The sequence below is a fragment of the Cinclus cinclus genome, chromosome 1 (assembly GCF_963662255.1).
Source record: "Cinclus cinclus chromosome 1, bCinCin1.1, whole genome shotgun sequence".
Taxonomy (NCBI): Eukaryota; Metazoa; Chordata; class Aves; order Passeriformes; family Cinclidae; genus Cinclus; species Cinclus cinclus.
The window spans coordinates 95,114,585-95,141,456 of NC_085046.1; the positions used below are offsets into that span (position 1 = coordinate 95,114,585).

At 38.1% G+C, this 26,872-nt stretch overlaps 1 protein-coding gene across 1 annotated transcript in view; it reads left to right on the plus strand.

The window, feature by feature from the left end:
• Positions 1 to 10,789: 10,789 nt before the first annotated feature.
• The window catches only part of NETO1 (neuropilin and tolloid like 1), a 61,184-nt gene continuing 45,101 nt past the window's right edge, over positions 10,790 to 26,872 (plus strand). The window contains exons 1-4 of the mRNA XM_062500747.1: positions 10,790 to 11,212; positions 14,746 to 14,799; positions 16,334 to 16,471; positions 24,411 to 24,659. Of these exons, the coding sequence (XP_062356731.1) occupies positions 11,185 to 11,212; positions 14,746 to 14,799; positions 16,334 to 16,471; positions 24,411 to 24,659 (469 nt within the window). The 5' untranslated portion in view covers positions 10,790 to 11,184. The remainder of the gene's footprint in view (positions 11,213 to 14,745; positions 14,800 to 16,333; positions 16,472 to 24,410; positions 24,660 to 26,872) is intronic.

A 26,872-nucleotide genomic window follows, 5' to 3' on the forward strand; every position in this document is an offset into this window, starting at 1 on the left:
AATATATAAAACAAAACCCTATGGTCAACCTCTTGATAATTATTTAGTATGTAGCACCTCTAATTTAAATCTGTAGTCTAAATCAGAAAAAGAAAAACCAAAAACCCTTGATTTAGGATTTCACAGATTTCAGATGTAGGTTTTCCATCCAAATCTTTAAAAAGGTTTTGGAGGAGGCAAGGTCAAAGTGCTGAATCTTGTAGCAGGGAAGAAAGGGGAGTATTTTCTGTCAATTCCCTCACAGTGATGACAAAATCTTGCATAAGTTACTTAAATTTTATCACGTGCTCTTGCAGGCTCAACATATAATTTGAAATAAAATTTTAGGCTTTGTTTTGTTGCTGTTTTTGGGGGGTTTGGGTGTGTTTTTGCATAGTTTTTTATTTAGTTTGGGGGTGTTTTTGTTTGTTTTGTTGTTCCTTTTTTTTTTTTTTTTTTTTTTAACTAGATGTTTAAGCTTGTTGTCTGTGTCTTCCTTCCCAAAATTTGAATTGATTTTTAGTTTCCCTGGGTCCTGGCCACAAAGTAGCAACTGAATTAGAAATTATAGAGAAAGTCAAGTATTGTGGAGCGGGAAGGAAAAACATCATCTGTGTCCTCATCAATTATCCTGCACAAGCTGGAATTTTCTCCACATGGGAAATGCTGTGGCCACATGTGTTGCATGACTGCAGTTCACCCATGAGGTGAGAAAAGCATCACAGACATCAGGAGTAAGGCAGAGTTACGTTGTGCAAAGGAGCTCTGTACATTGATACCGGAGCTAGCCCCAGGCAGTGCTGATACCGTCATGTGGTACACAGCCTCCTGCTCCAGAAAATCAACCCTGATCTCATGGGTGCCTTGTAGCCCAAGCTTCTTCAGGCCACGGTGATGATCCTGATGGAGATTTCTGTTTGGCAGTGAGGGAATCAGTGCTAGTTTAGGACTAGCCATGCTGTGCTCTATTGCACACTGCAGACACTCTTGCAGATTTTGACAGCTCCGCCCAAAGGCCAACCAAATATGAGACTGTAAAGTTGTAGTAAAAACCAAAATTCTAGTTTCACAGAATCATGGGATGGTGAGGGTTGGAAGGGACCTCTGAAGGTCATCTAACCTCACTACCAAAACAGGTTCAGCTGCAGCACATTGCACAGAATCGCATCCAGGAGGGACTTGAATATCACCAGATACTGTCACCTCTCTGTGCTGCCTGTTCCAGTGCTCTGAACAGTGCTTCTTCACACGTAAAGTGCCTTCCTTGTGTATAATTTAAAATCTGCACAAGATGGAAGTTGTACATTTGCAAAGCATAGAAAGCACTTCACAGCTCCAAAAGAAAACCTCACATCTTCTGAGGTTTGGACCTCATGTCTTCTGTGGACTTAGAGGTGGCAATAGCCACGACTGCACAGCTGAGGTCTGGCATCCTACACAGTGCAATTATGGTGTAACAGTTGATATTCCTACCCAGCACAGACTGGAAGAGAATCAATAAGAAAAATGGTACAACATAACCAATAAATATGGCATATAATCTTTTCCTTCTTTCGAGTCACCTTATAAAGCACAGGTACAGGAGATATGCCTTCAATATATTTCAACTTGCATTTAAAATGTACTAAATGTAAGTGATTTAGACTTTTTTATTTCATGTTCTGAGTACAAGGAATCAGGACATTAGTATTTAGTGTTCTTTTAATTAAAATAGCAGTTTACTCTAAGCCCTGGAATTAATTACTTTTTTAACTGCTTCTCTGCTCCGCTAATAATGTTTGACAGTTTTAAAATAGAATAGCTAAACTTGAGGCTATTCAGTTTAGCAGGCTGATGCAGAATGAACTGAGAATGTTGAACCATAATTTCAAAAACTGTCATGTGCACGAGCATACTATTCATTTAATGATGAAGACCTCTGTCAAAATTTGCATATGCACACTGAATGAAAGGCCATTCAGGAGATGGAAACTAAAAGTAATTTTAACATTATTGACTTAATGATACTAAATTTTGTCCTAGCCATGACTTTAAAAAGAGATGTTCATTTTTTCATGAGATCAGGCCTTGGAAAGAAATAGTTTACCTTTTATGGGAAATATGTGTTAAAAATGCTGGGTTCAACGTATTTTTCTTAATTATGAAGTGTTGCAGGACTTAAATGACAGGACCAAACATTTTAAACTAGAAACAGAAAAGTTTTCACCTCTTACAACTTATTCATGTAAATAATAGTCAAAGAAGGATTCTGTATTTTTGGTTACATTTTTGGAAAAGTTGCAACTTTAATGAATGCTAACATGTTGCCCCAAAGCATAATGCAATAATTTTGCTTTATTTAGAATATTTTGATGCCAGTTTCCTGGAAGCAAAACCCCATGTATACAGATTCCTAGGTCTGTTAGTATTTGTAATGAATCAATTTTAACTGAGAAAAGTCTTCATTGTTATCCATTAATATCCAAATATCTCCATTAGGACTATTCCTACCTGCCTTACATATGTAATCTTTCTATCTTCTGCCCACCTTCCCTTTTATCCCCATCTCAGGATTAAAAAAAGGACACCACATGAAAGTCTAAACTGTGTTAGTCTTGAAGCTACTCTTTTAGAGTAAAACTTCATCTGGACTGCAAATGTGTATCCAAACTCTTCAGTGGAATTTTGTTGATTTACAGCTGCTGATCAAGCCAGGGTTGTCCTTCTAATTCAGTACTCCCAAATAACTCTTCCTCTTCTGCCTTCATCTCAATCTAGTTGGCAGTCTATCATTTACTCGTATCATTTTACTTGTAGCTTGGCTGCATACACTACTCATGTGCTAGATACAACAAAGGTGTTGACTTGGAAGTTAGAAAATTACATGCAGCTTTCAAATTCCTTTTCCATAAGAGGTTATAAATAAATATTTTTTTGAACCAGGTCAACAGTACTTAGTAACTTCATAGTATCTTGCAATAACTAATTTAACTCCAAAATATATGATTTGCCACCACCTCTGTTAATCTCTTGCAAAGATGAAATATTTGGCAAAACAGCAAGATTCATGCACTTCTTTCCATGGCACAAGATTATAAATATTCCACTTAAATAATAAATATGACTCACCCTGTCTCCCTAGTGTAAAAATGAGTATTTTTCTTAAATGGTAAATTGTGCCCTACTAACAATTCCCTGGAAAAAATGCATTTAATTACCACATTCCACTGGAACATTAATGAAATAAGAATTAGTTGAACTTTCCAATTAACCCTTCTAAGATTCCACACTACTACGTAGGAAAAATGGTGCTGCTTTGTCTTATTAAGGAGATAATTTCTTTTGTCAGTGCAAAAGAGAATATTTCATGGGAGCATCCAAGAATCCATATAACTGAATTATACTTTCATTTAAGCCCTCTTCTTCAATCTTAGAATGAAGAACAGGTTCATACAGTCCCTATATATGCCACATTATTTCCAAATACAGTTTTCAGATGGGACCCCATTGAATAATTTGGTTTATTTACCCTAAATATTGTTATAGGAAAGAAAGTGCAGTAAAAGCTGCAATGGGGTCCTTCAGAGGTAAGAGCAGATGAATCAGCTAATAATAAACTAGTAATTCTTTGATAATTTCTTATTATGTTGTAATCATATTAGTTTTGTAAGGAACTAGTTGTCTATTTTAAAACTAATTTTAGCATCTGCCATTTCAGGTTTTAATTTTAAATTATGCAGATTCCCATGGTTTATCTTCCGCTGTTGTCTTCAAATTCTTAACCTGTGATTGATGATTCAGAATATAATCAGGAAGACTTACCATAAATTTCATGTGGTATTACAGTTGTTTATTTGAAAACTGAGTATTTATCATTTTTTTCTTGTTTTATTTGTTTGTTTGTTTGTTTGTTTTTTGGGGGGGGGGGGGGGGAGGGCTTGGGGTTTTTTTTGGGTTTTATTTGAAGTTAGTTATTTTAGCCAGAGAGTAGTAATCACAAAACTCTTACTAGATGACTTGGAAAGGAGGAATTTTTTTCAAATATTGCTGTTCAACAGCTTTCTTCCAGATGTTGCTAATAATAGGTATGAAATTTCTTGAGATATTTTAGACAGCAACATCTTTAATTCATGTGTTTAATTCATAAACCAAATCATCAACATGTAAATGACAAAAAACAAAACCACTTACCAAACCAAACACCCTCCGTCCCCCCGCCTTCTTAATTGTCCTTATTGTTGAAATGGTAGAATTAAAGATTCTTGAAAGCCTCAATTTAAGTGACAAATTTATCTCCTGTCTTAAATATGGAATCTGAGCAAGCTCTTTTGTAAATGCCATTTGCTCCAGAGAGGATAGCTGGCAGAACTTTTGTGTTCTTCAAACTTTTTTTGCTAGGAAAAAAAAAAGGTTTTTTTGCTAAACCCCTATTAGTATGAGATTTTTAAGCATGCAGGCCAATACATACTATATACATACTATATAAATACACTGTGTTTATAAACCATATACAAAAATGGAAATTAAGAAGGATTATAAAAGGATGAACTAAGAATCTTTTTTTCTTAAAAATAATTTTGTTTTGTTTATTGATGGTGTAAAAAATATTTTCTTTCTGCACCTCAGTGGGTTGTATTGTACACTCTACAAGTCCACAATCTCCCCCCATTTTGGAAACCACTGTTTTAAATAAAGAAAGAAGACTGATCACAGTATGTAACCTTGCCAATTCCTTTTTTAATTCATTCCATTTCAGAGTGAGACTAATCAAATAGGATAAAAGAAATAAAGAGAAGACGAAATAAAAGCGTCCTGTAGAAGAGAAGTCTTTTATCCATTGAAATTGTGTGGTATCATGTAAATCCAAGTTGCACTTATTAAATACAAGAGTAATTATGAAAAACTGCAAATGAAAAGTATCAAATTGTTCTTCATTCCTGGTTTTTGAACTGCTTTCTTCTCATATTTAAGGGTTATTCCCCAGACTGGTTTGCAGAAGGGAAATCCACTTCAATTTTCAAGAAAACTGAGTAAGAAGAGATGCTCTAAATGTGTCATATTTGGGAAAACATTTGTTGGAAGAGTGCTGACCCAAAGTCTTCCTGCACTTACAAGAGTCAGTCTGTGAACGACTAGAAAATGGGTAAGCCAAAAGATGTTATTTTAAAGGACTAAAAGGTTCCATTATCCTGATGTCACACAGGAAGGTATGTGCTATACTTTGTAGGTGTTTCATCACAAAATAATGGAATGTATTTCAATTTTACATGTTTCAGCTTCTAGCACTGTTGAAAGAAATACTGAATAAGTCCATATTAATAGGCAATTCAGGGCAAAAGGAGCTTAGCTAAAAGGTGAAATGGTTGGTACTGAGTTCTGTACGCCTGCTCTGTACCTGTTTTATGGGGTATTTATTTAGCACTAGTTTTACTTTGTTTCTGTGGGGCTGCATTCCCTTTAGAAGTTAGAAAACAGACTGCTGTAGGAACACATCTTTCAGCTTAGTTTCATCTATAAGAAAAACAGCTCACACACTCAATGTCTGCTCCAATTTGCAATCCAAAATGCAGTAAGTGAGGGCAATTGGGAGATTCATTTTAGAGCCACACTCCTAATCTGAACTAAACCATGCATTTAGATGTGCTGATCAGTTTGGTGATTCATTTCAGTGTTTCCAAATGTCACACTGTGTATAACTGTTAAACTGAGCCTGTAGTTTGGATTGGCTACATTCTAGGGAAAAAAAAAAACAAAAAAAAACAACAAAATCAAACCAACAACAAAAAACAAAAACAAGAAACCAAACCAAAACAAAAAAACAACAAAAACATCATTCACAAAGAGATTGTGGCAAAAAGTGTATCTGTGATTATGTATGATAGCACAGAATCCAAAATATTTTTAAAGAAGGCATAGAGAAGAGAAATACCACTCCCATATTTCTTCCTTCTCACCCTCAGAAGCATAGACTGCTTTCCATAAATAAGGAAGCCAGTGCCTTCTCCATTTCATAACTGTGCTGTTTCTTTCAGTTCAAGGAATCTTTTGTTGAAAATGTGGCAGAAACTCGTGGCTATTTTGAATCCTTTCAGTCTTTTATCTACACAAAGAGGAATTAATTCACTTAGTTTTTATGGGGTGTAGTTAGAACTGTTGCCACTGGCAGAGTTGGGTTGAGAAAACACTACCCAAAATAGCCAAGAGAGGATGGACAAATGCTGAACAGGTTTTACTTCCACAATAAATAATTTAATTGAGAAAGGTATGGGGGTAATTTACCTAAGGTTCCTCTACACTGGGGAATTTTTAGCTGAGAATAATTTACCATTTTAACTGAGACTGATTAATCTCTTCTGGTTCAAGGAGAGCATGATCGAGATATATTGTCTCATTTTCTCACACACCGCAAATGAAACCAAGCCAAGTCAGTCCTGAGTATCGAGGAGTTTCTTTTACTCACCAAAACTGTCTGTTCCCCACACCCCCCACTCCCCCCCCCCCTCCCCCCCCGACACTCTTTGCTCCATTATAAAGGACTATTTACAGACTAAAATCATCACAGGCTATGTGAGCTGGGAACAGACTTCTGGAAATTGTCTTGTCCAACCTCCAACCTCTTGCCTAGACAGGACCACTTACAGCCAGTTGCCCAGGACCTCTGCTTTTGACATACAAACACAGAGGCTAATCACAGAAGGGAGTGGAAAGCAAAGCAGAATTTTTATTTTCTTTTCTTGTCATTGAAACACCAGCATAAGACAATGAAGAGGCAAAAGGTTTTTTTCCGGCTTTTAAAGAAAACTGTTCAATGCTTCACGTAGATCTTAATAGGAGATTGTACACTACTGTTTTGGACAAAACTGTTAGATATTTTCATACATATTTGTCTTTTTTCATCTTGTAATCTCAATTTAAAAATGTTTCACAGTGCTTAAACTGGTCTATAAATGAGTGACCTCCTTTCTGCCATACCAACCCCCCTCAGGCTGATCAGTGTCTTAGGCTGGCCTGAAGATGTTAGACCACAGGAATGAAGTGCTTCATGTCTTGCTGAATAAAATAAAATATTCTGGATTCAAATAAATTGCTCTAAAAATCAATAGAAAAATTCATCTGTGAATGTGAGGGAGACCAACAAAACACTCTATCTGAAGAGATTGCCATGTAATGGATGATTTAAAACTACAAAGAGTACCAATGTATATACTGAATCAAGGAACATAGTTATGTTGGGTTTTCTTGCTTATTTTTAAAAACAAGATTCAGCTGACAACCAGTATAGAACTAATAAAAGTATATTTCTAATCTAAAAGTGTAGTTGTCATTCCATAATAAAATTCCATGATAAAATAAGCCAATGTCCTTACTCCAAGAAAAATGCAAAACAAACAAAAAAACCCCTTAAACTCATTTAAAAATCAATAGAACTCTTACCAAGTAAATCCAAAGACTTCCTAATACTACTAAGATTCCATTTGACATAATTGTTTATGGTTATTAGGCTTTCCCATTTTTAAAAAAAACACTTTATGTTTTATTAAATATCAGTCCTTTTCTCACTTTTTTAGTTTACTGCCTAGTAGAAATGTAAGATTCTTGCCATTGGCTAACTAAGGGTGCAAAAACACATACTAAGTTTATAAAAAATTAGCTATAGAATTCCAGAGTAATGGAATATGTGCCCACCTAAGAGAATAAGCCACTACTTTACTAGAAAGAGCATTTACAAAAACTCACATAAAGAGATTTTCCAACAAAATGAGACAAAACAAAACAAAAATGATGGTGAAGATTTCAGTAGTTGCATGAAGTTCAAAATTTCAAACTCTCTACAGAAGTGATATCTATTGAGGCAGAAAGCAATTTTAACCAGTCCTTAAATTACAAACCCTGGGTACTTGCTTATAAACATCTTTGCATAAAATTTTTGCATTCAGTGATGCAGGTCCTGAAATATCTCCTTAAGGTCTCACTGCTAATGAGAACCTGCAGTGGCCATTGTTATCACACCTCATTTATTTTGCGGCTGCCTCCCTCCATAATTGTGATTACTGATTACACTTTGGCATAAACACACTTGGTATATACCACTTCCTGTTCCTCAGTACTACTGCAATGGTGTCCTTAAAATTGAGTGATAATAAAAGATCTAAGAATTTTAAAACTGAGAACACCTTATCTCAGAAAAGGGGAAATGTGAAGCTCACTGTTATATGATGTGACACAGCACATTTCCTAGAACAGCAAAATCAGCTGTTTTGTGCCTACTTGTTCTATTACTTTTTTTTTTAAGTAACTATAACTTGAAACTAAGCCATATGGATGTCTGCATCATCCTGCAGAAGAAACATCTGACTGTCTATAAACATTCGTATGGCTGTTTTCAACACTACTTTTTTTCTGTTACTCTACTGTTGCTTGACTAAGGTAGACTGCACCTCTGTATAGAAGTTTATCCTATGGATAAATCAGGTATCTTTCAACTATTCTACAAATAAAGTTCTGTAACTCATTGCAGATGAGAATAAGGAAGGTCAAAGAAATCGCTGAGAGGGTCAGAAAACAGAGTAGTACAGTTTATTAAGATTAACAGCTGCAAACTGGATGTTACTAATAGCAAGATGGATTACATAAAACAGGTGAATCCTTTAATGATGTCTTATTTCTTCTATATTCCTTATTATAAGGAGCTTACTCATAGCCATGTAGCAAAACCTTCTCACCCAGCAGGATTTGTAAGTGCTCAGTCAGGCTGGCTGAGCTGATGGCTCGCTGGCTGGTTGAATGTCTAAGTCCTGCTAGCCAAGATCACCTCAGACTTAACCTAATGTGCACTCTGTTATTGGTGACTGCCTGCAATCATAAGCACTGATGGCAGATACAGTCTCCATTTCAGAGTATGGGGCAGACAGTGCACAGGCTTGTCTGAGGCTTTTTATTAAAACACGGCTTTTTACTGGGAAAAATAAACAAACAAATAAATACACTAACATATATAAAGAAATATCCAGGCTTTCTCATAATTCACCTTCCAGAATAACTACTGTGCTGCTCAGTGCTGTTCCAAAGGCAGCAAGGGTACCCACCTCATTAAAAGGCGCCCTAAAGACAATGGGCGTCCCGCTTAGGCTAGCAATGCCCCGTGCCCGCCGGCAGACCCCGAGCCCGCCGGCAGACCCCGGGCCGGGGACAGACCCCGGCTGGGGACAGACCCCGGGCCGGGGACAGACGCGTGCGGCCCCGGCGAGCGGGCAGCCAGCCCGGCTCCGCGAGTGCGCACCGCCACGCCGCCCGTGCCTTTCCGCATCCGCGCAAAGGAGGAGCCCGGCCTGCACTTCATTTTTAATTAACTTACAGCCTCCTCCCCAACACCCCCGCACCGCCCCCCCTCCCCGGCCCGGCTGCGCTTCCAGACACACTTTTCTTGTTTGCGAACGGCGTGAGCATCAGGTGCGGGCAAGGAGGAGCGCCGCTGACCCCGCCTCCGAGATGTTGCTGCGGCGTGGGGAGCCCGGGGTAGGGCTTGCGGATAGCCCGGGTCCCCTGGCTCTGCCCCCATCCCCTCGGGAATCGGCAGCTTTCCCGCGCCGGCTGTTCCTCAGTCTGGCCGCCGCAACAGCGGTGCAGAGGAGCGGGGAGATCCCATCCCACTCCCCCTGCACTTCTGTGGTGCAAATCTTTCCATTCTCCTCGTCCCTCCCCGCCGACCCAGCCGTGCTCTTCCCGCTCCAGCGGCGCTGCGGGAGTCGGGTGCCGGCTTGCCGCGGCTCTGCAGGGCCGGCTCCAGAAGCCAAGAGGGGACACAGCCCTTTCTGTTCATCCTCTCCTCCTCCCCTCTTGTTTTTCATTGAAACCATTTCAAATCCTCTCAATACTCTTCTTGTTATTATGTTTTCTCTACTGTATTCTCTCCCTTCCCGCCCTGATCACTAGCCCTCCGCAACCTCATCAAAGGGATGGGTGTTTGGGGTGGGGATGTAGCTGAGGAGGAAGAGAAGTCCTAGACGCGGGGGGAGGGCGGGAGGGAAAGGGAGAGATTTTGCAGTCGTCTCCGGGCTGATTGGAAGAGGTAATCATTGTATCTGCGGCCGGAGGATTAGCAGATAAACTTTTATTGCTCCCTTTTGTGCGTGTGTGTGTGCGTGTCTTTGTGCGTGCGTGGATGTGGGTGCGTTGAGGAAGAAGTCGCCTCTCAAGGGGGAAAATCTTCAATTTCCCTTCTGCAGATGCAGGTCAAGGAGGAACTCATGAGCATTTTGTCTGATCCATGAACTGATTAGGAGAGGGGAAGCGATCCCTCTCCTCTTACCCTTCCTTTCCCAGTTTTGAGATCATTCCTACCCCACCACCGCCGCCCTCCCGTCCTTCCCCTCCTCTTCCCCTTCCCCTGCACTGAATGAATGGAACTGTCTCCACGGTTTTCTTCTGCTTCTCGCCCTGGACTGGAGAAGTGAGGGGGCATCTATCTATCCTCGTCCATCCCTTTCTCGCTCCATCCATTCCCGAGGGGATTTCAGACCGTGCAATGTGTTCTCAGCCTCTTGCCGCTGCCAGCACTTGATACTATGTTACGCGCAGGGAGAGGGTTTTGCAAAAATGGATTTATTCGATTTTAAAGGATTTCTTCTCTAATAAGGTTCTCGTTGCACACGAATATGACTAAATCCCCTATTTGGTAAATCTTTCTCTACCCCACCCCTCCTCTTTGGGTTCCCTCCCGCCCGCCCCCACCCCTTCAGAGGAGCAAGCACAGGGAGCTGATGACGGACCCATTAATCCCTTCTTCAATGCATCAAAAGAAGCCGAAGGGCTGGAAGTCGCTGGGCTCGGAGTCCTGCAGGAAATGCTTCGATCTGCTTTTGGTTCTGTATGAAACTGGTGACTAGGGGCTCGGCTCGCTCCGCCGCCGCCCGCCGGCACCTGGATGCGCGGGCCGCCGCCGCCTTGCCCGCCGCCGCCGCGATGCACCGCTCGTGGCGGTGCTGGTGATCGCTCGGGTGTGATGGGATTGAGCCGGCGGTGATCATTTGAAGGCGGTGAGGGAGAGCGAAGGAGAGGAAGGGCTGCTCCGCTCTGCTGTGTGTGGGCTTCGGAATTTTTTTTTCTTTTTTCCTTTTTTTTTTTTTCTTCTTCTTTTCCTACTTCCATCCTCTCCCCGCCACTGGAAGTCCTCCCGTATCTAAATGGAATTAGTGGAGACCGAAGCCCCTTGTGTAAGGAACAGACATGACCCATGGGCGCAGCTTCCTTCACAGTGAGTATCCATCTCCCCCTTCCCACCCCCGACCGAGCTCCGCCGCCGCGTACGGGCTCCTGCCCTCCGCTGCCTCCACACCTGGCGCAACGGGACGCCCAGGCTCCCGCGGCGTGGGGGAGAGCTCCCCCCACGCACACCGCATCCTCTCCCCCACCACGCTGCGGTGCACCGGAGGGGAGGGAGCCGGTGTCCGCCAGCTCCGTGGGGCGGGCTGCGGGGCACGGTCCCGGGGGCTGGAGGCTTTCACCGGGGCGCGACTCGCCTGGTGGCTTTTGCCGCGCCGGGAGAGAGCGGAGGGGAGCTGCCCCCGCCGTCCGCGGCTGTGCCGTGGGGCCCCGGCCGCGGGTCGAACAGGGCTGGCCGCCGAGGGTGAGGGGGCGCGGGGCAGCGCCGGGAGCCGCGGCCGGGGCGGGGGCGGCCACACCGGGCACGGATCCCGGGGAGCTGCGGGGCGGGGGCGGCGCCTTCGGCTGAAATCCACCAGGATTAGCAAGGAGGCACCGAAATATGTCACCTACTCTTCCAAGACCTTAGGGGCCTCAAGGTGCGCGGCGGGACCCCCTCTCCCGCCTCTGTTTTGCGGAGGGTCCGCTGTTCTGAAAGGGCTTGGCTGGCCACAGTTCCTCCCAGCTCTTCTCCCTGCGCCCGCACCTGTGCAGTAGCGCTATGGCCAGGTATTGCTGGTCCAACAACTCTTCGCCAGGCTAAACCACATCTGTGCCAAATCACAGCCTCCTAAAAGCCTGGCCAAGAGATAAATCACTTAATGTACAGGTCGTAATGAAAAAATGCACAGATCCAAAAAAGATGCGTAATCAGAGTGGCACTAGAAAGCACGGTTATAATTACACCTGTGATTAGGAGGGAAAAGGGGGGGGAGCAAGACAGTGAGAATGCAACAAGAAAATTTTGTGGAAACTTTAAAATGATTCCCAAACCGAGACAATCACAATATTGTTGCTATGCTGCCAACACTTCCCAAGTGACAGTTTTAAATGAGTGAAGATTCCGTAGTTGGTCTCTTTGGGGTCTTGTTTCTTCCCCTCTCTGAAAAGCACTGTTCTTTTCTGTGGTTTGAGAAGGAAAAAGGAAATTGAGTATCATGGGTCTGTATTTGTGCGGAGGGATCATAGAATAAAATGGTCTGGCTTGTCTTCTGTTTTGTATTTGTGTTGGCTTTTCCCAAGAAGACCACAATTTTAATTACTTTCTGGTAACATGCATATTTTGGTGCTGCCCTTAATAACACTAAAGCAAGTCTTTATCTTTCCTCCCCCCCCAATATAGGAGAAGTGTTTCATTTTATCTATCCAAATATTAGACATCCAAAATAAAACCAAAATTCCAAAACACTTAGTTTCTTGTCTCTTCTTGTCTCTTAGACTGTATTATCAATATTATTTTGACTGCTTATTAATAAAAAAATACTGATATAATGACACATAAATATAGCTCTGTGCTTTTGGAAACCACTTTTCTAGCAGTTACAGCTGGAACTGGAAAGACCAGTGGGTTTTTTTGTCGTCTTGCTAATAATATATCTGTGACTTGGACCAACTCTTTACTTCTCTGAAGTCCACTTTTTCCATATAGAAAATGACAGGAGACCTAATAGATAAAGATGCTTAAAATGAACCTGTAAGAATCAGATAAGAATTTTTATTAATGACCTAACTGCCAAACAAATGGAGTTTGTTTGGTTATCGTGCATCCTATTCTAGCTTCCACAAGTTTGTGGGCAGAAGGAATACTGGCAGCTGATTCCATATTTGAACATCGATCCACTTTACACTATGGAGAAAATAGGTGTAGGCTGGTGAAAATTACAGGCATAGACGCATTGTGATCTGCATGAAACACAGCTAAAGTACAAGAGCAACTCAGTAGAGGGGTGACTCCTGCCTTGCCTTCGGATTTTGACACAGTCGGCAGGCAGAGTCCCAGCCAGTTTTTATTTCCAGAATTCATCCCTGAGGAGAGTAAGGGCATGAATGGCTAGGCAGCATTCAGATTGAAGCAGAAAGTGTAGTGTTCTCATTGAATGCTCATGACACACAAGAGTTTTAACTATCAGTGCTGCCAACATCCGTCTCTAGGGGCTCTGAGCCTGACCAAGAAATAGTGAATTTGCTGCCAAGCCTTCATTTTCCCAGAATTTTAATCTTACCCTGCTTAATAAGGTAGCCATCATCCATGCCTCCAACCCTCTGTCACACAGTAAAGGCCAAAGACATAGAAATTGGGATCTCAATGTCATCAGAATACTGGAAATAAGGAGACGGGCTTCCTTTGGGGTAAAAATTACAGACAAATTGTAATAAAAAAAAAGGTGAAAATGTTGAAAGCACCATCTTGGAAAGGGATGTTGCTAGCCCATGGTGGCTTTTGGTGTCTCTTGGGGAAAATAAAAAGAGAGTGTGCCATTCAATTACTTTTATTAATTGATTAGTTCCTCATCATAGTCATCAACAAAATGGTAGCTGATTGATCCAAAATGTTCTGAATAAGCACACAACTTCATTTCCACCTTAAGGTCAGTGCAGCCTGGGCACTGTGTTCGGGCCTAATGCCAAAGCAGATGGGGCAAAGCCTTAAGCACTCCAAGAACCGATGGATCTATTCTCTTTTGCTCTTGCTATTCCACTTTTTCTGATAGCCAAAGACATGAATGACGACAAGAAAATCAGTGTGTGATTTCTTCATCAGGTAGCTAGCTAGTCACTTTGATCTTCCAAATTAGCCTCATTATGACTTTACTCAGGGTTTGCCTCTTAGCCTTTTCTCATCAAACTGTTTTATCTGGAAATTCTGAGAAACCCAGTAATTATCTCCCGGTCAAAGTCCATTTCAGGAAGGTTGCATTTGTTTCCAAGAGGCTTAGTTGTCCTATCACGATTGGAGACAGTAGATACCTGTTTGTAAAATGGGCTGCAGTTTCACTGCAGCAAAAAACAACACCCTCTTGACAATTCAAGATAGATTAATGAGATTGTTAAGAACAGACAATAATTTACTTCACTAGAGATTTGCAAATGCTTTGATGGATGTGAAGAACCCAACCCCTCACTTCTTTCCTACTCCCAGTACTTATTTTCAAATTTTATTATGCCATAGTGAGAGACATCAGTATATAGAGTGGCACTGAAATTTAGTTCCTCTTTGTTAAAAGCAGCCACTTTTCTATTGCTGACACAAGCCATTATTATATAAATAAGTATTGGTAAAAAATGTTTTTCTCTAATATTAAAGAAAAAGGAAAAAACAGGATGAGAACATCAGTGCCTTTGGATTTTGTTTTAAACCCAAAAGACCTGGGCTTTATTTGCATACATTTGCAAAGATAAGTACTTACAAGAACAGGCCACAAAGAAACTTGTTCACACAATATGTGCAATTAAAAGATGCAAGTAAACATGAAACTTCTTTACAGTAATGCTATTTTATTTGTATTCTTGTGAGTTATATGAGTACAAGTAATTTGATTGCAGAAACTATCACTCTATGGTATTTAATACATATTTCTCTTTCAGTTGTAGCAAGTCTAATCATCCTACACTTGTCTGGGGCAACCAAAAAAGGAACAGGTATGTAAACTTCAGACATTTTTGTCAGACAATTTATTAGAGACGAAAACATGGATTTGAGTTTTAGTTTAGTTTTTGAAATTTTTAGTAGCTCATTTACTTCCAGTGTTTGCCCCTTGTCCCTTTGTTTGGAGTATCCACGTGCCTGCATATACACAAAAAACCCAGGGGTCCTCATCAGGCTCAGCCTGACTCTAACTAAAGACTATAAAATACTCCTACTTTCAAATTGGGAAGTCCCTGGCACTCAGCTACCTACACTTAAAACCTTTTTTCTGTTGAAGTATAATGAAGAACCTGAAATTTGGTATCATAGGTGCATTTGTGCAGGGGGAGTATAGAGAGAGATTCTTGAAAGCCTTGGATGCTCAGTGTGAGGAGAGCCTAGCAGGGCATGCTGCTAAGCGCAGTGTGGGTCTGAACCTGTGTCTGAATGCACAGTCCCTGCAGGAATTCATTGTGGGAAATTAGGCTCCATGTCATACTCTGCCTGGGTACAGACCGGGGTGAAAAACAAATGCTTGCAGAGTGTAATTCAGCTCTCAGACTGTTAACATCATCCTTGGAAGGTGCTCCTTTTTTTTTTTTTCATTGATCCTAAGAGAGAGCCTCAAACACCTTTACTCTTAAATTATATGGGACAGTCCTTTGGCTATTAGATATCTCATTCAGAGCAACACCAGACTAGAACCTACCATCTTTCTTTTTAACAGCAGCCAAGATATGTTTCCTTCTGAAGATTCTATCTCATTTAAGCCTACTTGCCAAAGCAAGATGCTCAGGAAGGGTTCCCTGATTTTCTTCAGCTTGAACTGGCCCAAAACTCTGACTCCAGTCTCTCTGCCAGAAAGCAGAAAGAAATGCAAGGTGTTCAGGGCTTGGAAGAAAGCAGACAAGCAGGTTTGCTCTCTGATGATTCACTTAGGTGAAGGAAAGTTCTGGGCTGTGATTTCTGGCCTCAGAGCTATTCATTTATTTTACTCCAAACAATGAGATAAAAATAATCTATGAACCAGATTCCAGGAATTCTGTTTACCTATGTCCAGTGAATACAGACTAAATACGCTGCAGATTTAAAACAATTTCTATATAAAATCATAATTCTCTGGGCTATTTTCTTGATTTCGTGACTGATATATTCCTGTATTATGGCATGAGGCTTGCTGATAGAGCACATGCTTGAGCTTTTTGAGATGCATGAGTGGGAAATACATGCTTTTAAATTCTCAAGCATGTGCTTTCCCTAGAAGGTTATTATTTTAAAAGCAATGCAAATTTATTTTCCCCTAGGCATCCAAATCTCCCCTCTGCTTTGAAAAAAAAATGTTTTGAGTAAGAATTATATGTTTGTACCCCTAAAAACATCTTTCTTTTTCCCTAGATCAATAATCATACTCAGGCTCAACAGAGAAAAGTTTGAGGCCACTGACAGAAAAGAGGCTGTTGTATTTATCCTGTTAGAGAGTTCCAAGTGTCACATGGACATAATCATTTGTGAGCTATCTATATAATGCCTAATTTCATCATTTCACAGAAAAGCAAACTACTTCCGAAGGACAGAGACCAGTGCAGTGTGGAACTTGGACAAAATATGCAGAAGGAGGCATCTTCACTTCTCCAAATTACCCCAACAAGTATCCTCCGGACAGAGAGTGTGTCTACATTATAGAAGGTGACTGAAAGAAGAATCTTTATATTTTACCATCAGCTGTATTCAAAAGAATAGGTTTTATTATATATGAAGAGTAGGTAAAGTCATGGTAATAAACCTTTTCAAGACAAAAGATTTAGAGAATCTCTTGATATCTACCTTGATGTGACTCATAAATTAGTTAAGGTGGTAAGTAGACACGACTCAGTAATAAACAGTAACATTTATTTCAGGATATTTAGAAAATGAATAGAACCTATAATGCTGTGACAGAAATTATGTGATAGAAGAAAGGATATTTTAAAATGAGTAGTAAAAGTGAACAAAGGAAACAAAAATGCTTTTGACTTTCATGCAGACATTTTGAATTTATCATAACTGAACCAGGGATGACAAGTTTAGCTAGGCACAGTGCAGTAAAAGAAGTCATACAGAAAATATCTATATAGTGAGTGCTAAAATTATTTTCCATCTAGTTGTTCATAAGAAATGAAAATTAGAAAATGCAAACTACAAAATAAAACTAGAAAAGAATAAACATTAGTACAAAACAGCTCTAAAAGTTAGTTTTTATAGAGTATACAATTGCAGGCATGGAAGTGATGTAGGAAAGGCTTAAGGTGTATTACAAATACATGATGTGTTTTCATTAGTCTCAGTATAACATCCTTAGTGGATATTGGAGAGATTGTTCAAATAATGAATCTGTGGAAAGTAATAGAGATTAGATCCTTTCAGAGCTCAGAAAATATGGGTCAGTTACTGTATAGTAAGTCCCTGGAATCAAAAAGTTTCTTTCATGAGTTGTGAATGCATGTAGAATAAAGCAATGATGGTCTTCTATCTATGCTTAATTTAGAGAATTATTAATTAATTAATGATGGAGTGAGGAATTACATAAATAATTGTTTTACAAAAGATGCAGGTAGTACCAAGTTATGTTTCCTAAGACACATTGCTGATTTAAATTGAAATAGCTATTCTAGACCAACACACACTCTGTACTTTTAGAAAGTCAAAAGTCACAACAAAATGACTGAATTCCACTTTGGTGCTAGATACCTTGACTGAAGTCAGAAGACGTGATTATAAATAATGTAGCCAAACAACCTCTTAAAATAAAATTTACGTTAGCCTGTCCATGTCTGAAATTTAAGCAGACATATGGTAAATATTTAAATTACATCATAGGTAATTGGTTTAAAATATTAATTTTTTTTTTTTTTTGAAAAAGATAAATGTATAGGTTCAAAACGTATGTTGCTAGATCTGTGTCTTTTTGCATGTGTTGATCAAATTATCTAACACCTCTGTGAGACTGGGAAGAAGCAAGCCTGTTTTATCTTCAAAGATCTGAAACACAGGATGTTTTATCATTAAAGTGAAATGATGTAGAAAATAACCCAGAATTTTTGTAAAATTTAGTCCTATACCTTAGGTTATGAGATATTCTTCCTCGCAATAAGAAGGTGTTTGAAAGTCCAATATTTTAAATATTTTTATCTTTATTATAGTAATTAAATACTTATAGAAATATAGTTAGTATGCTGAAAGATGCAAAATACACTGTTGAAATAATGTGATTTAAAATACCTAAAAATGGAAATGCCTAAGAACAATTTAAGAAGAAAATATTTAATCAACCAACTTCTATGACGAAGATGAAATTCCACACTAACAAGTTTAGAGCAATGTATCGGGAAAAGAGTAAACTCAACACACATCTTGTTATAATTTATTGGAAAATTCAGTCTTGTAAAATCCAGTTGAACACAATTCTTTTATGGTACAGGTATTTTCTTCTTCTCCATCCAACCTAATCAACAGTTTGGATTGCAGCTGGTCATTTAAAACCCACAATGAGTATAGGCATTGTACATAATTTTCAGCTTTGATCTCCCCATGTCTATTCCTGTCTTCTAAAAAAATCAAGAATACTCATGTCTGTCTGGAAAAGTCACAAAAAATAAGCAGAGATGTAGGAAGATATCTGAGCATTAATATTTTAAAATGTGGCAGCTTTAAAAATAAAAGGCAAAAAGAACTACTGAAAGTCAACAAAAACTTTTTTGCAGTCAGAATAAATTATTTGTCCATACTTATTCTTTTTTGCAACATATGAAATGGCAGAAAATGATAAAGAAGTATAGCAAGTATCAACTTTTCCCCAAATCTTTTGTATTCTGTAAAATTCATTGTCATAATATATGGATATTAAAGGATTTTAAAAAATACAAATTCTAGTTGCAGTATTTTTTAGAATTAATTCAAAGACGTTTTAGCAATGTCTTTGAAATCAGATAACATGCTACATGATTTTGTGCATATACCTGACTAATGGAGGAAATAAATATTTTAGAGTCAGACAGAAACATCTCTATATGCTTTTTATTTTCATATTTATTAATGAAATCTCAATATGTTTTAACAGCTTCTGAATCCTTTTGAATGCCAAACTAGGGAGACTATTGATATGGTCTATAGTATCATCCCCCCATCACTATCTCCCTGTTGTATGTCCCAGGGAATTCAGCATACCAGGACTGTATATGCCATAATGAAATCTGTATGGTGTGAGTATAAATACATATATGAATCATATATAAGGCTGGAGTCTTTACTGGCTGCATGCCTTAATTCCTTCATTTATTTCCTATCAAACATAGTCTGAGGGGAAATTCAAACACAATTCCTAGTGTCTTTACTGAAGACTTCAGGCTATAAACAGTTGAAATTCATCTAATTTTTCCCCCCTACATATTGTAGCTCTACTTATATGTATACAGGCCTTTTATAATGTCAAAATTACTTTGATGAAGTAAAGGAGCTCCAAAAGTTGCCATGATCATAGACTGTGAATTTCTGAAAGAGAGGGGATTTCTGAATGCAGATGCTTCTACCCTAGCAGTCAAAGACATAAGCAAATCAAACAGTTGCAAGTTTCTTAGATAATTCTCATTTTTTTTATTTTATTTTATTTTTTTCCGATTCTGTTTTAGTAGTAATGAAAATGAACTCTTAGGACAATTAGGAATTTTAAAGTCCTGGTAGAATGCCTTTCTAAAAGAAATCCTTTAAGTCATCTAGAAATCATGGACTCTCTACAAAAATAGTTATGCTATAGAGGAGTGACACAAGTGGGGCTTGGAGGAGGGGGATACATCTCCCCAAGGAGCTTCTGATGAATCTCATCTGCCTTTCAAAATGCAATGAGAATTTTTTTTTGTGGTCTTTCTTTTTTCTTTCAATCTTATTTGGCATATAAATAACATGGAAAATGAGCTGAGAAAAATTGGCCAAATTTCACCCTTAGTTTGCATATTCATGATTCTAACCTGACAAAATTCACAGCTGCCCAGAACAATCACAGCAGTGACAGCAATAGCTTTTGCCAGACTGCAAAACATTTGGCATGTGTGCTACAAAAGGAAATTTGCACAGGAGATTTTGTAGGAGCAAAGGCTTTTATTGTATTAAAGTGTTTGGGGAGTGGGATAGTCATACTATAAATACAGTAACTTAAGAATTTATTTAGCAATTCTCTAAGTGAAATACCTACAAAATTTTCACCACTCTTCTGCTTTTAATAATTAAATACATATTTATAAATATAGTTATGGACTAAAATTACTTTATGGAGATATAAAATATATCTTCCACTTTACATGTTTGTGAACATATAGAGTTATCGCTCTTGAAGGTCTCATGTTCTCACAAAAGACAATTAAACTCTTTCATGATATTTCACAGGTGTTAGAACACTGTCATGTTATCACTGAATGAAAAACCTGTGCTCAAAGCCCTTTTTTAATTCACAGTGATTTTTGTGCTCAAAAAATTTTCATCAAAACTATGAAAGAGCCCTCTTTTCAAAGGAAGAGAAATGTGTTTTTCTTTTCAATAATAGCAGGATAACCAGAAGGAATGAGGATTATTGAAACTATTAGTAGGGTAACAGCTCACAGAGATGGAAGTAGGTGTTGAGTTGTTTCTCATTCCCATGCAGTGTGGCAAATTGAAACAGATTTTTTCACTTAACTTCAGCTGTCACTACACAGACTTAGAGACTGACCAGAATTAAAACCTTAATTGTGTAGTTTTGCTGCAACTGTTCTACTGCAAGCTGGAACCCAATGACTCGATTTTTTCTCATTGGATATAAAATCTCAAAACAGCGCTTGTGTAAGAGAATTAGATGAAAAATATGGCAAGACATGCAAGCATTAAGTGGGCTTTTCCATGGTACTAAATTTTTTTTTTAAGAAAAGATATTGGAAACTTAAATTTGGAAGTTGTGAGATTTGAAATCAAGACATTTTATTAGACAATATATTAGTCAATGTATTTCATTTGCCACTGAAGAAGTTCTGAGGATGTGAATGGGCTTTACCTGTGAATTAAGATACCAGAAATAAACACTCCGTTCCTCCTTTTCTGATTAGATAGCCAGATGTCAATCCAGTCTGGAAGATTTGAATATTCTGGACTTTTTGTTTTATTTTTCTGCAGGTATACACTAATTATTATTAGTGACTATTCTGGTCTTGTTCCCAGTTTATTTCTGTAAGTTTTGCTGGGACCTCATTTACACACACTTTATTGCAATAGTAGTGGCACAAGATGTGTATTCAAACAATAGCTGCTTGTACTACCTTGCATTTAGAAAAGAAACCCCTTAAAGCCAGAGTGTAAGTGTGAAATTATACCATTTTTGCTAAAAGGAACTTAAAATTGAGAATTTCAAGTTTGTGTTTTCATTCTTTATGGTCATATCTAGGGAGTTTTGATTAATTTTGTGTCTTATGTAGATTATTGCAAACAAAACATTTAACCATTTACTAAATACGAAGCACAAGATGAAAAACAGAGGTTCGTTTAAAAGCACCTCTTGGAAAGGTCATGGATGCATGTGTTGAACCCTGGAGTTGCACACGGTTACAGAAATATGAAGTGTTCCTGCTGGCATGGCCAAAATGAAGCCAGAACATGACTTTACACTTAGGAGTGTGAACAGGCAGTGGTCCAGTGCTCACTCAATCCCCAGCCTTGCTTTATCTGCAGTGGACAAGTACTGCTAATAAATATTCAATGCTCCATTCTTAAAGTGAAGTAGCATCTACTCACGGGACCTTCAGGGAAAAGTGGAAACTCTTGAGCTCTCCTTGAGCTGATGTGATTCTCTCTGATCCTCTAGCAAGATCTGAGCTTCACTAGGAAAAGCCTCATCTTGACTTTGTTGAAAAATAAATAAAAGCAGAATAGGTGAACTGTAGCAATATTTTGGTCATAAAACTGGTTGGCAACATGAGATTCAGAAAGCCACATGGAGATTATTGTTGTGGAAATTTTGCTTTTTCTCAGGTCATCCATTCAGCCAGTCAATAGCTCTCCTGTGTAACTCTGTAGGTCTGATTTTCTTTTATCCACAGACTTTTCTTTTACTTTAGAGACTCCTATACCAAGGCTATAGTTGGCTCTAGGGCTCCTTTTTGAGATTAAAAATCACGTAAATGACTGAACTCTGAGGGGGCCATTTTTAACATGTTACATGAGTCTTGGATACAGAGAAGACCTGTTAAGGATTTAACTGTGGGCCAGCACTTGTAACCCTCTTCTTTGTATGAAATAAGGCAGCAGAAAAGAAAGTTTTTAAGGAAAAAATAAGTTATGATAATGGCATAAGCCTGTTTTGAACCAACCACTTTGTGGCTGTGGGAAGAGCAGCAGCCATACACTATGCTGTGCTGCCGTACGTCACTAACAGTAGTAGGAGAATAGATCTTCATATCTAGTTTGTGAGATTAAAACATTATAATAAAGCCCTAGGCAGGTTAATGGCATAACATTGGAGTCATGAATGTGTAAGATTTTCAAGCCATGATGAGCCTTCTTAAGATTACCTAAAGTGTTGTCAGGATAATTTCTGATACCTGACTGTAATACTTAGGTGAATGATGAACAGTTCTCAACAAATTTCCTTTCATTGAATAAGACCATGCAGAATATGATACCAGATTGAAAGTTGTTGATTGCTCTCTTCTGTCCTAGTATTGCTTAGTTGAGTTTAAATCAATAATTTTTTATAAAAGTGTATATTCAAGGATAGGAACACCTGAATAAAATTAATTGATGATGTCTTCCATGTATTTAATCTTTTACTATAATCTAAAAATATTTACTTTGGTCTTCAAACCTCACAAAGGATAACATCCTTATGTTCTCTTTTACAAGTCTTACTATCTGACTTTACTTTTGTAATTTTTTTGTACTTTCAAAGTGGTTTCTTTTCCACAGACGGTGAATTTGGTGCAATTATATGTAAAAGTCAGACTTTTGTTTTGAATTTGTATGGGCATAAAGATCACAAATGTCCTGTAAATTGGAATAAATATTGGCAAGTCAATAGTGAATATTTCCCTGAATGTGAATTTCTTCAAATTGAGAACAATAGAAAAGGTTTCTTTCTTATGTTGAATTAAATGTTTCAATAAATATCAATCATCCAATTATATTAACATTGTAAGTAAAGCTGTTAATATAATCTTTCTTTTCAAATAAGGTGTTTTATTAACTTCTTAAATGCTTCTTATAACATGAGACTGTATTTATTTACATGAAATGGTTGTAAAAGTGATCTATGTGCTCTTATTTCAAAATTTACCTGATATCTTCTTACCCAGTTAATTTTAATTAGTCTCTCTTATATGAGTCAAGAGTTCATACCAGAAGCTTTATCTTAAAATGTTTCAGAATCCAAAAAAGATATTTGTTCTGGTCACACTGACAGTTTTCTTATTACTCTTGCGGAAAGAAGTGTAGAGATACTGAGTCCTGGAATGGAGCAGTTTCCATGCTAAGCAGTTAACTCGGCATGGAGTTTGATCTTGCATATTTTCGTGTTAAAGGAATGGTAACTCTGGCAAAGCTCATGGTAATACAAACCTCTTTTGATATGTGTAAAGTGTAGGACATGATCCCATGGGATGCACAGCAGGCAATGACACAACAAATCCTTGTCTTAGCAGAAGGCTTTGTCAGCAAAAGGCTCCAATGCACCATGCTCTAGATGGAAGGCACAGTTTTTGCTGTGGCTGGAATTAAGTGTAGAAAACAGTGAAGCTTTAGGAAGTTGACTCTGATAAAATATATAGATCAAACCATTATTTTTTCCCTCCTTTTAAGAAAATGCAATATTTCTACCAGTTACTTTTTTTGTTTTGTTTTGTTTTATACAGGAGATGCTGGGAAATGTTTCATTTAGAGATCATGCCGACTATCTCTAAACTTAGTACCTATCATTAAAGATGGATTTTTTAAAAAAAATGTCTATTTAAGTGACTACTGTGAAGTTCCTTCAAGATTTTTCAGTGTATCATTTGCTCTTCAATTATCATCCTTATCTAGTTCTTTCTTAAGTGGGAATTCACTGCGTTTGTTCCTATGTTTCCAATGAGAAGTAATTCTGAGTCTGTCATTACAGCCTAATTTGTCATTGACTGCAATACATATAGGAACATTATCTGTCCTTACTGCAGCACAGTTCTGATCAGCCTTTTCTTCATCATCTTTGTCACTACTAGGTATAAAAAAGTATTCTGATTAATGGCCCTCCCCCAAATAAAAGAGAAAAAATATTTTTCTAAATATATAAAGTTTCTTAGAAACATTTTACGTTTGAAGAAATTGTTCTTGGCTATGTTTTTCTGTTCATCACAGATATCTCTCTTAGCTTTAATAAGCACTGCTGTCAAGAGTACTTTTTTTAAAAAGAGAACAATAGACAAATAACCTGACAGAGTGAACTCTAAAAAAATTATAGATGTTCTAATTTTCAAACAAGTTTTCAAACAAAATTTTAAGATGCATAGAAAATTGATGCATTTGATTTTCTTCAGTTTTGCTTTAGTTTTGAAGGGTCTTGGGTTAGAAAATAATAAGATAATTTTGTTTTTGTCTCTAGCTGCTCCTAGACAATGCATTGAACTACATTTTGATGAAAAATATTCCATAGAGCCCTCTTGGGAGTGTAAATTTGACCACATTGAAGTACGAGATGGACCTTTTGGCTTTTCCCCAATCCTTGGACGTTTCTGTGGACAGCAAAATCCACCTATGATAAAATCCAGTGGCAGATTCCTGTGGATTAAATTTTTTGCTGATGCTGAACTGGAATCTATTGGGTTTTCTGCTCGGTATAATTTTACACCTGGTAAGTACAAACCACCACATTTTTTAATAGAAAAAGTTTATCATTATAACTTTTCTAATGATGTATAATCTTGGTAAAGAATAATATCTTTAGCTGGGACTCAGTTTATTGTCAAGGAAAGTATTAATAGATAAGAAATTGATAAAATTCATACGTATCTTTTGCATAACAAATAAGGCTTATTCAAGAGAAAGATTTTCAGATACTGCAGCTTTTAATAGTATTATTTTCAAGTGAGTGCTATTGCAGAAGGTAATTCAAAATGTTTCATGGGAAGTTTAGTGTTTTATGCTTGAGTGTTACACTGTACAGCTTTTCTTTCAAAAAGATAATTGATAAAGTATTCTAATGAAAAAATGTAATTATCTCAGAAAATTCCATCATTGCTTTTTTACTTCAGCAATCTTTTCCCCAGCTGAGGAGTGGAATCATTCTCCTTCCTCAATAAAGCAAACTATTACACGTATTACCAGAGAATGTGTGAAGTTCAAAGAGTAACATGTATTAAATATTTTTCTAGAAAGGCTGTAAATCTTAATTGCAATTGTACAAGTATTCCTTGTCACTGTTTAATTCATTAAAGTAAAAAAAAAAAAAAATTAGTCATACTTTCCATCAATTCCCCTGCTCCTTCACTTTTTAACAAAAGATTGCTGTTTTAAAATTTCTTCTTTGGCTGCATCCCCACTTTACTGCACTGCAACTGCACTGCTGGGTGTGACGTACTTCTGTGACTTCTTATGTGCTGAGTGATGAGTCATGCTTTAATATAGCTCACTCTAAAGCACTGCAATTTTTATGCAATTTTGTCAATTATGTCACTGTTTTTTTTCAGCTAAATTGTTGTATTAGGTTGAACAATGTTCTCCAGAATACCGCCTAAAATTAGCAGACCCAAAATTCTTCCCTAATTATTCCAGTAGCATCATAGAAGATGGCAGGTCTACACGCTCTGTTCTTCTTTCTGGTTTTCTTTCATTAATTCAGGGAGAATACTTATAAAACTAACTAGCATAGTTAAATTTTCTTTCAAGTCAAGGGTACTGTTTTGCAGTAAACGAAACATATAAAGAAGGTTCAAACAGTAACAGAAGAGACAATTTCTGTAGCAAATTATCTGATAGCCAGGTATATGAATCTGATGTAAATTCAAAGAAAATGGACAAAATTTTGTTATAATCATGCATTTGCACTCTGAAAAGTGAGTTAAATTTTTATCTCTTATTTACCATGGTTCTATGGGATTTTGCCATTTCCTCACCATCTGCCATAAGTTCTTTGCTTTAGATTTCTTTACCTTTTTTTTTTTACTAGTTGCATTATGGTTCAAAAGATAGAATAATCCGCAGGTTAGTCTGTCTAAAAAATTCTCAGGTAAAAGACAATTTCACAGATCATGTTTTATACTCATTCCTTTTTTACTGATGTACAGAGAACTTCTAGACAAAGATCAATGCTGGTAAATTGGTATGGCAGCATAAATTATTCTAGACTTCAGATGGAATAGCTATATATTTTTTCTTCCTTGTTGCTTTTTTTTTTCCCCCAATAAATTTCAATAGAAGACCTACAAGAAGTAGGAAATCTCTAGGAATATTGGCCAAAATGACAATGTGATTAATCTGACAAGTGCAAAACAGAACTGCTGCCTCCTTGATCGCCATGAAGAGGAAGCACTTCACGTTCCATATTATTACTTGGACAGTCTTTTATTATGCATGGATAAGGCATGACATTTTGAGATCTGTTGTTCACATATGTGCACTGGGAGGGGCTCCTGCCAACTCATAAAACAGGATGGTGGCTTTTGAGGATGTAGAAGAGAGTAGCGCAGAGAGGACTCCACTCCGGAGTATAATAGGGTAGCATAGAGTGGACTCCAGTACAGAAATTATCACCTAGAACCAGCTTAGGTAGTGACAACTTAAAAAATTAAATTATGAACAATGAAGAAATCAGAAGAAAATGTATGGCTAACCTCTCTTTAAAGAACTTGAAGAAAATGATCCAAAGCAAAGACTCATTTGGAAACTATTGCTGTCTCAAGCAGCTGAATGCTCAGGAGAGATGCAGTTTTTGTTGCCACTCATTTCACTTGTCAACGGCAGGAAACTCTTCCTAACTGCAGCTTGCTGAGGAGGCTTTCTTCATCCAGAGACAAGTGCAACCCAGCTATTTCTTGAGTGTCAGCAATCTTTGAGGGTCTCCACTTC